Here is a 12,761-nt window from a genome sequence, read left to right as displayed (position 1 = left end):
TGCTTCCTTCATTTCTTTCACTAAAAAATTCCAGATACAGCAAATAAATACATATTAAAAGTAAAATTAGTGAAGCCCTAGCAGATGGCACAGGTAAGTTTACATAATATTTTCAAAGCCATAAACAGTATTATTCTCATAAACAAGGAAAACAGAAGATGCTAATTATACAACCTTTACAAATATAGATTTGGAAGGATTATATAAATGCTCTGTTCTTCCAGGAACCTTCTATCTTATAATTTATGACATGCTTCATATGTTTTACAGCTGAGCTGGAACTCAGTAAAAATCTCAATTGTAACTTCTTTCCCAGGAGAACTTAATGATATTAAGTTCTCGCCTCATTGCTTTTCAATGAGTCGAAAGCCTGAGAATAAAGAGAGAATGCACTTCTAACATCAGTCACCCTCCTTGCATTGGCTACGAAAGGAAAGGGCTTCATCAGTGGGTGAGCTCGCAAAGCATGGATTATATAATTTCTTATAGTCACATTGCACTGAGATATTTGAGGCTGAATTCACTCATCTCCTCATTGACTTCTGATACAGGAGACTATGTTAATCTTCATTGTACAGCTAGGAAATTAGTTCAAGAACTTAGTCTCATAAGATATTAGTAGTAGTCTTCTACCTTCTGTCTTCAAGCAAAATCACTGTAAATGATCCAGAAATGTCAATCTTTGCTATTTTTTAAAATTCCAATAAAGAAAATTCAAACAAGTAGGTTTATTTCTATGTACTTTAGAACTTTTTATCTTAATACTTAAGTCAACAACCAAGAAAGCTGATCTTGTAATACTTTTATAGTGATACCTGCAAAGATTCTTCCACTGAAGGATTCACATCTTCTTGATTTCTCAGAAGATCTAAAGCAGACTTGGTTTCTGCCTCCCAAGTTTCCACTTGTCCAATGAGTTTTTCAACCTCTTCAGACACTTTTACTTGCTCTGTGACTTCTTCCTTTTCTTTTTCATGTTCTTCCCCAGCCTACAAACATTTAAAATTACCACTAAGAAAATGGCAACATTTACATTTTGAAATAATTGTCAATTTTAAGAAGTTATACCCCTCTTTTCCCTAAGAATACTAGTTTTCACTAAGAATACTAGTTCAGTAAATTTTAATGATTTAAGACCTAGTTTGGGGACAATGATAGTAAAATTTTATGAGTATATATCACGTTAGAAATTAAAAGTTATTCAAAAGTTATATTTACCTTAATTATATTATTCCTATCAGATAGGAAAATTAAAGTTTAGAAAATTAGTATATTGACTCTTTAAACACTTTTTAAAAGCTTTCACACAATTTATTTAAATACAGCTATTGGCAATAGCAGCTATGAAACATCTTCAAGAAGACCATTAAATTTTTAATACAGGGCCTCCCCGGTGGCGCAGCGGTTGAGCACTGGGTTGCAAAGCTGCCCACAGCCTCTGCAGCGCCGGTTCGATCCCCGGCTGCTCCCCGGCCACCGAAGGAGGGTCCCACATGGCGCGCAGACCTCTCCTGCCGCCCGCTGCTCCCCTCAGCAGTGTACTTCGGTCCTTCTGCCTGTTCTGCTCCCCGCTCTGCTCTGGTGAATTCTCTCACCCTCCCGCGCTTCTGACTGTCCCCAGTGCTTGTATAAATAAATAAATAAATAAATCTTTTAAAAAAGAAAAAAAATTTTAATACACTTATCTTTTACATTAATTAACCTTCAATATTCTATAGGTTGATATGATAGAGCTTTGCTTGGGAAACACATTCTTAAAGTTGTTTTAAATCAGTTAGCATTTTAAATGCCTCAGAAGAATAATCTACTCTAAAAGGAGACGGCACAGATTCATATCTTTCAAGATTTTCTCTGAGTAGATCTTGTCATGGTGGGAAAACACTGGCACTCCATCCTGGCAGGAGCCAAAGCCAGGTAACAATTGCCTTCTTAAGTTAAGCTGTATAAATTATCATTCTGAAGGAGGCCTGTTTTCCAAAACCGTAAGTACCATACCTTACACGTGTATGCTTCTTTTGTTCCTTTTCCACATTCATATCTATAATCTAAAGTCATCTTCCAAATTACTCAACAAAGCAACAAACAAAAATTATATGTTTCCCTCTTTACAGAAGGAAGCCAGACAGACCAGGGGCTAGCCAGTTGCTAGAGAATTTCTGGGAACTAATCAGATTTAGTCTGAAGACTTCCACTTCCACAGTCAGAAGTCATGACTGTTCCCATGTTTGTGGAAATCTCCTGTGAGTGGGATACAGGACTTTTAACTACTTCATGAAGGTGACCACTTAAGCATTTTCCTGGAAAATTATCTAATTATTCATCTGATTCAACAGTATGGTGTTCTAAAAGAAAAATAGTAAAGTTAAGCTATTTCTATATGCAGAAAAAATACATAAAGTATAACTATTTTACCTTTATATTTTGATTGTGATTTTCAGGACATTCTGTTGACATATGCACTGAAAAATCAACATCTGGCTTTTCTTCTTTAGATTGCTGGATATTTCCAGAATTGTCAAGAATGGGTTGATGCTGTTTTTTTATAAGTGGCAGATTCATTTCCTATAAATAATTTTATGAAACTTAATGATCTTTTTTATGCTAAGGTATATTATTATACACAATGTTATTATAAACAATACATGAATAATGAATTCAATAGTTTTTGAATTTATCAATGAATGACAATGTTATAAACTACGAGGATTTTCCATAAAATGTCTAAGAATAAGAAATCAAATAACTGAAGTTTAAATTATTTCCTAAAAATTTACTTTTATGAGACACTATGCTAAACAAACTTCAGTGTCTAGTCTCAAAGAGCTTGCGATATAGTAGGCAAGAATACTCATGCTATTCTTCAATGGTAAACCAATTTTTTTAAAGATTATTTATGCATACAAGAACTGGGGTGTAGACCAGAGATGTGGAGTGGAGTGGAATGAGAGGGTTCACCAGAGAGAGTAGGGATCAGAACAGGCAGATCTACTGAAATATACTGCTGAAGGGAGCAGGTACTGTACCATCTGGGTTAGCTCCCAGGCCAGCAGGGGAATGGAACTCATGCTGCAGTGGCTGGGATAGCTTGATAGAGCTGTGACTTTAACCCCTGCACCACCAGGGAAACCCCAAAGGTAAACCAATTTTAACTAAAGAGCTGTACGATATATCCACACAGACATGTACAAGAATATTCCTAGCAGCATTATTAATAATAGCAAAAAAAAAAAAAGTGGAAAGAAAGCAAATGTGTGGTACTGATTTAAATCACTCATGATTTAAATGACTTAAAAAATGTGGTATAAGCATATAATAGACTGCCAATCGAAAGGAAATACTGCTACAACATGAGTAGCTGAACATCATACTAAGTGAAAAAAGTCAGACACAAAGACCACATATTACATGATTCCATTTGTGTGAGCTATCCAGAAAAAGTAAATTATAAAGAGACAGAAAGTAGATTAGTGGTTGCCTTGCAATGGGGAGACTGAGAGAAAGCAGGGAGAGATGGCTGAAATGGGCCTGTTTCTTTAAGAAGTGATGCTAATATTTTAAAATTGGCTATGGTAATGGCCACACAACTCTGAACATACTAAAAATCACTGAGTTATACAATTAAGTGATTGAGTGATACAGTACATGAATTATATCTCCAATAAATACTTTACCAAAAAAAGAACTTACAAGTTGAGTTTTGGTAATAAACTTTCTCCATCTTTTATTCAGTCTTCTGAGTTCTTTAGAAATAGATGATTCAACTTCCTCATTGCTGACTTGAATTAAGAAAGTCGCCATTTCATTTAAAGTAATATGGTGTAGATTCCATTGGGATAGTGTCTCAAAGGGAACCTGCATAACATAAAAGTAATGTCACATTTAACGACGTAAGATTTGTCCTCTAGAAACTCGGGAAGGTTTTAAATCTCGTAATATTCACCCAAATGGAAAAATGAAATATTTTAAAACATGAATTTATTTTAAATGTGTCTATAAGCTATCCAGCACTCCACATCTTTTATTTCATTTTCTAGAACTTAGTAATATATATTCCAAAAGCTATAATGTTTCTGTAAATTATGCTTCCATAAAGTCCTCTCCCTTCCTTCCCCCCCCCCCCAACTTTATTAGGAAGACACTAAACTCTTTGCAAAACTTTGGAGAGGTTTTCCAATACTTTTGCTTACTCTTCCCTGCCTTCTCATTTTTGCATGAACAATGAGGGTATCCAAACAAAATGGGGGCAGGGAGGGCGGGGGACAAAGTTGCCATTAGACTACAAATACCTCTTTAATCTGCTCCTTCTTTGTCTCCTCAAAACAAGCTTTTAGTAAACGGAGGTTTTCCATATAAGTAACCCAACACTGTAGAACTTTTTGTAGAGTGGACTTGATATCAAATATACTTTTTCTATATGTACAAAGATTATATTCCACTATGCCATATTGTTTACTAATATCCTGATATTCGTCACCTATAATGTTAACAAAATAGTTATCTTAGAAAAGTTTATTAATAAAAGCACACTGTTAACTAAAATATATGCATATTTATTGACAGTGGAAAAGTAAATATGTACGCTGACAATATTAAAAGTGAATGCAAGATTTTTCCAGAGAAAACACACATGTAAAACTAATTTCTAAAACACTAGATGTGTAAAGAAAAAAAAAAACAGAAGAAATGATATTTATAAGTGTTGGTCATCCCATTAAAAAGTAACTGTATAACATTACCCAAATTCTTATGACTTTCATCACATTTTTGAAAAGAAGTTTCAAGTTGAGCTAGGACCTCTTTTTCTTCAATAAATTTCTGTGAGTGGGGGAGGAAAAAATTATATTAACAGTTTTTAATGTAAATGTGCCGAGAAATCTAAAGGCAAGATGAAGCTCTTGAGTGTCAACATTTCTTTCACTTTACTACTACAAATTTCAGTAGGAAAAAATGAGCAGCCCCTGAGGATAGCTAATCGAGGTCCAGAAGACACAACTACAATGAAAACATTACCTAGGTACAAGCCTGACAAAGGTTATCTTAATGTGACATGGTTTTGTAATGGTCTTTCTCTCTGGAGAAAGGGTAAGTTAAGTAATTACAGTAATTTCAAAATTTCCTCCTTTATGTATTTATTAATATTGCATAATTTGTAAGTTTCTTATTTCACATATTTTATTAACATAAATAATTTATATTAGATATACTAGTTATATTAGAAAAATACCACCCATTGCCACAAACTTTTGAGAAACTTCCATTAACCAAATTGTGTCCCATGCAATCAAATTCCGCTACAGAGAAATCACAGAAGTAATTAAAGCTCATATTCACTGTGCAATTATATATATGCCTGTAGTATGATCATTTAAATGGAAAAAATCAAAGAGAACAAAAGAAATAAAAATATTCAAAATCTAGTCTAGTTTAGACTGATGCTTCCTGTTTAGGAAAGAACAGTGATTAAATCATAAATTGTAAATGAATTTCCCTTGTCATGTTTTTCAGCTTTTGCGCTGAATTTACAACCTCAAATTTTCTTTTTTAGCCCTGATTGCACAAAGAAGAAACAAAAAAAATGACAACAAGGTCTGACTGTAGAAATGACACTTGTAGGATGCTTTCACTTTATTTAGTGTACACGTTTGTATTTAAATCATTTGCAACATCTTTTCCTATAAATTGCAAGAACTAAAACTCCCAAAGTCTCAATACAAAAGGTGCTACTTTTCCCTTTCTTGAAATCAAAGAGACCAAGATTGAAATGTTCTAAATGAAATTTAATTTTTGAATGAAATCATGAATCTGAGAGGGAAAACATTAAATAAGATGTCAGATAAGAGCAATTAGGAATTTCTAATGGAAATAACATTGAAGCTTTATTGTGTAAATTATCTGGCTAACTTTTAATCTCCCATAGGGTGGTAAATAATGCTTTCTTTTTTACTCTTCCCTATGTCTGATTTATGACTTGTAATTCTTTTCTCCAGGCAATCCTTACACTAATGAAATCTACCAAGAAAACCATTTCAAAACCTGATAATGTAGAGGGAAACTGTACCAGTGAAAAATATGACCTGGCTCCCAGACATGGAGAACAGCTTCTCAAGACAGGAAATAAAGCAGCTTACATGCCAGTCTTCCAGCAGTAATTCCACAGATTCTTTGGTCCCATATTTGATGTTCCAAACACCCAATTTTGATTTCACTTCATCTAGCAAGCCAAGTACTGAGCACTTATAATAATGAAATTCTAGAAGTGGAATGAATTTTTTTCCTGAAATGTTGTTGATCCTGGAAAACAGTAAAGGTTTTAGATTTCAATTTAACTTTATTGATCAAAAGTAAGCTATCAGTTTGGAATTTTTTTTTTTAAATATTGGAGCTGTAATTTTTGTTTTAAGCACAGAAGACTCAGATATCTCCTTAACTATTTTTTTTAAACAAAGTAAGACAAACATGGTTGAAAAGTTCTGTATAGCAATGCCACTATAATTTAAACATTTACATATTAAAAAAGCTTTCTCTAGTAAGGCTAACACCATCTTACTATCATTCTAGTAAGCTGCTTATGAGTAATGACAAAAGACAATGTGGATAGCCATCAATTAAGTGATCTCTGTACTCGTGGTATTGTTATTAGAGGGAGGAGCAACACAGCACAATGTCGTACACCATTTTCCTGCCCCCCCCCCACTGCATTTGCCTTGGACTACAAGTCCCAGTGTGCAATGCAGAGGAGATACTGGGAGCAGGCGGCAGAGCTGAGCACTCCCAAGATAACATGCAAGGCAAGGTGGCCTGTTCTTCTCTTGCTTCTGGGACCTGACTTGCCCCAGGGACTAAGGGAAGAAGAACTGGAGCATATGTGTGGAGGAACAACATGTAGAGACATTTGAAAGAGGACCCTGGATGAGAGGTATGTGGGAAGGCTGAAAATGGCAGCCTTTATCTTGATTTGTACTTTAATTTTGCTTCTTTGGTCTCAGACTTACCTGGCCCCTTTGGCTCTTTGTTTCTCCACCAGAAAGTGCTTTAGATTTATAGCAAGATTTTGGGCCTCAATGACTCTACTGCAGGCTGACCCTATTTGACTGGGTATTTGCCCACAAAGGGATGGGTAATTTGGAGAATTTTATTGGGAAACCCATATCAAGAATGCTCTTCTCTCTGTATATACACTAATTTTATTAAAGATCTTTCACACTAAGAGTCAGCTTTGCCTTTGTGCACAAGGATGGCCAGAACCCTTTAGATCATGCATCCCATTTGTCTGGGGTCCCTGGGTACCCCTCAGGTACCTTATTTTAGAGTTTACAAAAGCCTCATGTACCTCCTCATGTTCACCCAATATCTTTGTGAGACAAAAACAGGGTGATTATCATTAACCTGTATTTACCAGTGAGGAGACATGCTCAGAAAGACAGAGCAACTCAGTCAAAACCAAGATACAGAGCTCAGTTTCTGACTTTTTCCGTCACCATATCCTACCATCCAATGAAGAAGGAAGTGTGTCAGCATGTTTTTGTTACGTAACACATCAAAGTGCTGTCATCAAATTGCAAAGAAGAAAACTTGTCAGAAGTTATCTAGAAACCTACATATTGTAGTCTGTGTAGCAACAGGTTAGTGCTCAAACAAACAGTATCAACAGTGGTGAAATGGTTGTGATACCCACCGTCTCTTCATTTCCTCCAATTTGTTAGGTGGTACCAATGGCAAATGGTCTTCACCCGTATTTTCAAATTCCAAGAGAGCATTCAAATGATAATCAAATTTATCCATCAGATCCTGAAAAGAAATTTAGCTTGATGTTATTAAAAAAGAAAATGAGGGCCTCCCAGGTGGCACAGTAGGTTGAGCACAGCGCTAGGAAGATGTCCACAGCCTCTGCAGTGCGGGTTCATTTCCCCACCGGCAGGGAAGAATCCCACATGGCGTGGCAGACCTCTTCTGTCTCGCCCACTGCTCCCCTCAGCAGTGTATTTCAGTAGATCTGCCTGTTCTGCTCCCCGCTCTGTCTCTGGTGAATTCTCTCACCCTCCTGTGCCTCTGGCCTGTACCCCAGCTCTTGTATAAATAAAAAAAAAAATCTTAAAAAAAGAAAAGAAAATGATAGGCCAAAAATTAAAGTGTTTGCGAAGACTTAATGCCTAACCTGACTGTGGCTTCAAGCCCCCTGCACTTTCAACCTCTGCCAGGAATGTAGCCCTAACTGGTCAGTATGGGATATTCTGGTCAGCACCAATGAGATCATCTTTTCAATCCCCCCAAAAGAAAATGAGAAAATCTGCACAAGACCTTTTCCATTCCCCAGAATGAGGTTACCTAGCCCTGAAATAATGTCCTCTTCCATTACATGTCCTCTTCTTGCCTATGAAAAATCTTTCATTTTGTACAGTTTTGGGGAGCATTTTTCTACTAGCTACATGGATACTGTCTAATTCCTAAATCATTTAATAAAGCCAATTGAGTCCTTAAAATTAACTTGGTGGATTTTTGTTACTTAACAACATGAAGCAGATTTATTGCCAAACATTGTCATTGAAGACTTGTTAATCTTTTTCCTCTATTGCATAAACTTCATCTTTAAAAAAAAAAAAAGAAGTCCCCTTTTTTCACCAAAGATTTTTAAAATATTTTCATTATAAATGGTTACACTGGAACATTTTACAGAAAGGCAGACAGCTGTCTCTAAGTATTAATTTCTAGTTTCTTATATATTGTCCATTCCTTTGGAGGCTTAAATGCTAGAAATCTCATATATCAAATTATTTCATGCGTTTTGGTAGCTATTCCAATTTCCCACATTTTAAACTAGCCTCCCTCCCCATTTGGTTTTTTTTTTTTTGTTTGTTTTTACATTTTGAAAGGACAGGTTATTGGGGAAAAAAGAAAAAGAGAGGCACCTGCAGTCACAGGTGGGCAGGAGAGCTGCGTTGTGCCAGTGCCTCCCCGCCTTTTTGACAGACTGTGCAGTTGCTTTAGAATTTACAGGACTTTTGATTTTTATTATTTCAACCTTAAACTAATGCAGTGCTTATGAAGAATGAGAAGGTATCTTTCAGGTCTCAAAAATTCTCAGTAAATCATTCTAAACCATCCTCAAATACCCACTCTATTTTTCTTCCCTTCTTTCTAGGACAGTCTTCCTCAAGTATAATCTCTAACGAATTATAGTCTTTAACAAATTTTCCCATGTTGTTTTGTTCTTTTCCAACCTTGAATAAAGTCATTTTCTCTTGTATGAGAGCCATGGCTTCAGAGTAATCCCCAGAAAGTGGTAAATCTTCATCCATAAGCTCCTCTACCTCCTGGAGCCAAGCTTCAATCTGATGGAGGGGTGAGGGCAAGGCTTGATGCAGCTTTTTCCCCCACATATTAATCTAAAAAAAAAAGGAAGATGTTCCTCAATACTCTTCTCACTTATTTCTTCATATACAGTAAGTTTAATTGTTTAAGGTTTATCTAATCCAGTTCTCTAGAAAATCTTTATTGGCAGGTAAACTTCCTACTTCTAAATATCGCCTGACTACCAGCTGATTGAGAAGAGAATTAGTTTTAAAACTGTAGGAGAGGGTGTAAAGATAAAAGCAATTGTTTTGATAATCAGTTATGACACAGATATCAGAAATATTTAAAGCACCCCTGTAAGCAGATAGGTCACTGAATGACCATCATTTGAAATGTTGTAAGCTTTTCTGAGTTCTCCGAAATCAGAACTGCAACTCACACACAGATACATATTTTCCTTACTATCCATAACCATACAGTAACATTAGATCTCTCTACCATTCTCCTGAGTATCTGTCCTTCATTATAGCACCCCACAATCCAGGGAACCTCCTCCTTCCTTGGCCTTCCCACCACTCCCTATATGCACATGAGCCACACAGATGCCAACAACAGTCTGCATTGCTTCACCACAGGGATATCTTCTGAGAAATGCATCATTATATGATTTCATCATTGTGGGAAATCACAGACATACTTACACAAACGTAGAGTGTAACAGACTAGCCTACTACAGTCCTTAGCTAGATTAAGGACCACCGCCTTGCATGTGGTCTGTCATTGAACGAAGTACCATTATGCAGTATGTGACTGTACTTATTTCCCCCCCAAATTGACTACACCTTTATGTCTTTTATGTTTTCTCTTGCAGCCATTTCTACCTGGATTCCCCACACACACAAACCCCTGCTAAGCATTGTCAAAACTCACACACGCACACATTCATTCATTTATTGAGCAAACACTTATGAATGACCTATAGCTCTAAGAGTTCGGTATAAAGACAGGCTTCTGGGGTGGAGAGGGGATAGTTATTCACAAACCAGATACACACACAGAGCAATGTGGAGGGCCCTTAAATGTATGTTCTCAGGAATGAAAGAAAATAAAGCTATACTATCAGCTTACACAATTTAATAATACACAGGCACATGAATACTTTCCCCCAAAACAGATAATGCAAAAAGATACATATTAAACACATCATAATGGTGGTCTGAGGAGAAAGGCAAATGGAAGGGGCGTGAGGGCACAAAAGGAAACAACGCAACTAAATGAGTGAATGAAAATAAGAATAGGGCCTTGCCCAGACCATGAATGGTGCCATGATGGAAAAATAAATTCAGCACGACCCTCTGCTTCTGAGGGTCCACCAGATAAATAAAAACCATAGCTCTTGCCTGAACCTCCTAGAAGCAAAGGTTACAACCAAGTGTGGTCAGCAATAAACCAGGGTCAGCCAGAGGAGTGTGGGGAGGACCCTGCAGGAACACCAACTCCTTACCGACAACCAGATATCTTAAACACCTTAAAAATCCAGCTCTAAACTGGTCCAACCACTATGGAGAGCTGTGTGGAGATTTCTGGACCTACTAAACATAGAGCTTCCATATGATCCAGCAATTCCACTCCTAGGTATTTACCCAAAGGACACAGAAACATCAATTCCAAAGAGCACCTGCACCCCTAAGTTTATAGCAGCACTATTTACAATAGCTAAGCTTTGGAAACAGCCCAAATGCCAAAAATAGATGACTGGATCAAGAAGATGTGGTACATATACACCATGGAATACTACTCAGCAATCAAAGATAAACTCATGCAATTTGCAGCAACATGGATGGCGCTGGAAGGGATCATGCTCAGCGAAATAAGCCAGAAAGAAAAAGAAAAATACCGGATGGTCTCACTCATAGCAGGAATCTAGAAAACTTAAATAAGGGACCAGGAAAATGAAAAACTATAAGAAAGTGAAAATCAAAATCAACAAACAACTATGAACCAGAGACACTCTATGGGGGGTGGGGGGCGGGGAGGGGAGGGATTGGGGTCAAAATAAGGGGGTTGCAATTGTATGGGGAATATAAAAATAAAATTAAAAAAAATCCAGCTCTAGGACCACCTCCCTTCCTCATGATCCCATTGTGGCTTTTCATCTGAACTAAGCTGACTCTTCTCTGACTTTTTGTTTGTTTTCTTCCAAAATCGTCCCAAAGAAGATCAAGCACAAATCAAAATGTGTTTCATTCAAACAACTTCCTCTAATGAAAGTAAGTGCTTTAGAATGTATTTTCTCTTTCTACTGTAGTTCTACCAAATGAATTGTACTTTTCCTAGAGTTATATTGTTCTTAAGAATAGGCAAAATGCATATTCTATGGGTTATTTGATTCATCAACTTATTCAAAGACACTCATTGGGTGTCTACTACATGCAAGGCAAATATCAACCATGGAACCAAATATTCAAGTAGCAAGAAGCTAATGAGAGTAAGTTAGGCTTTTAGGCAGTCAAATGTAACTATTCATAAAAGAGAAGCATTAAATGTTAGTTTTTGCACTAGGTTTGGCTTTTCTTTCAGCTTTATGGAGGTATAGTTGACAAATAAGATAGTAAGCTATTTAAAGGGCATGTTATGGGGCCTCCCCGGTGGCGCAGCGGTTGAGCACTGGGTTGCGAAGCTGCCCGTGGCCTCTGCGGCGCCGGTTCGACCCCCAGCTGCTCCCCGGCCACCAGAGGAGGGTCCCACATGGCGCGCAGACCTCTCCTGCCGCCCGCTGCTCCCCTCAGCAGTGTACTTCGGTCCTTCTGCCTGCTCTGCTCCCCGCTCTGGCTCTGGTGAATTCTCTCACCCTCCCGCGCTTCTGACTGTACCCAGTGCATGTATAAACAAACAAACAAACAAACAAATAAATAAATAAACATGCCTCTATTAAAAAAAAATAAATAAATAAAGGGCATGTTATGGTGATTTTACATACACACATACTGTGAAAGGATTTCCACCAGCCAATTAATAAACACATTCCTCTCGTTACATGTTTATCTTTTTAAAAATATTTTGTTGAGAACATTGAAGTTCTACTCTGAGCAGTGAGGTAGCACAGTGATAACAACTACAGTCACCATGGTTTACATTACTTCCTCAGACCTCATACTTCCTCTACCACTGAAACTATGCCCCTTCACCAACCTCTCCCTACTCGTCAAACCCCCTTGCCTGTCAATCACTTTTCTAGTTTCTGAGTTTGGCTTTTTTTAGACTCCACATTTAAGTGCTACTGTGAGGTATTTTTGTTTCACTTTGGTTGCTTTGCATGTTTCTCAAAATCTCATTAACTATGTGTCGTTAGGCCTCCAGTTGAAAAAAAGAAGGAAAACATTGTTTACATTATTACAATATTTTAAGATAAACAAGTTAGCATGTTCTCTTATGATTTCCTAATTATCTGTGCATTTGCCAAAATATAA

General features: G+C 36.9%; 1 protein-coding gene across 11 annotated transcripts in view; it reads right to left on the bottom strand.

The window, feature by feature from the left end:
- The window catches only part of SYNE2 (spectrin repeat containing nuclear envelope protein 2), a 308,736-nt gene that overhangs the window by 192,810 nt on the left and 103,165 nt on the right, over nucleotides 1-12,761 (bottom strand). For all 11 annotated transcript variants that reach the window (XM_054690979.1, XM_054690990.1, XM_054690998.1 and 8 more), the window contains exons 12-19: nucleotides 9,219-9,383; nucleotides 7,676-7,788; nucleotides 6,129-6,291; nucleotides 4,737-4,815; nucleotides 4,287-4,474; nucleotides 3,688-3,852; nucleotides 2,413-2,562; nucleotides 816-989 (exon numbers count right to left, since the gene is read on the bottom strand). In XM_054690979.1, coding sequence (XP_054546954.1) covers nucleotides 816-989; nucleotides 2,413-2,562; nucleotides 3,688-3,852; nucleotides 4,287-4,474; nucleotides 4,737-4,815; nucleotides 6,129-6,291; nucleotides 7,676-7,788; nucleotides 9,219-9,383 — 1,197 coding nt within the window. The remainder of the gene's footprint in view (nucleotides 1-815; nucleotides 990-2,412; nucleotides 2,563-3,687; nucleotides 3,853-4,286; nucleotides 4,475-4,736; nucleotides 4,816-6,128; nucleotides 6,292-7,675; nucleotides 7,789-9,218; nucleotides 9,384-12,761) is intronic.

The sequence above is a fragment of the Talpa occidentalis genome, unplaced genomic scaffold (assembly GCF_014898055.3).
Source record: "Talpa occidentalis isolate TD23 unplaced genomic scaffold, MPIMG_talOcc4v2.1 talOcc4.11, whole genome shotgun sequence".
NCBI lineage: Eukaryota > Metazoa > Chordata > Mammalia > Eulipotyphla > Talpidae > Talpa > Talpa occidentalis.
This window is presented reverse-complemented; position numbering and strand designations above follow the sequence as displayed.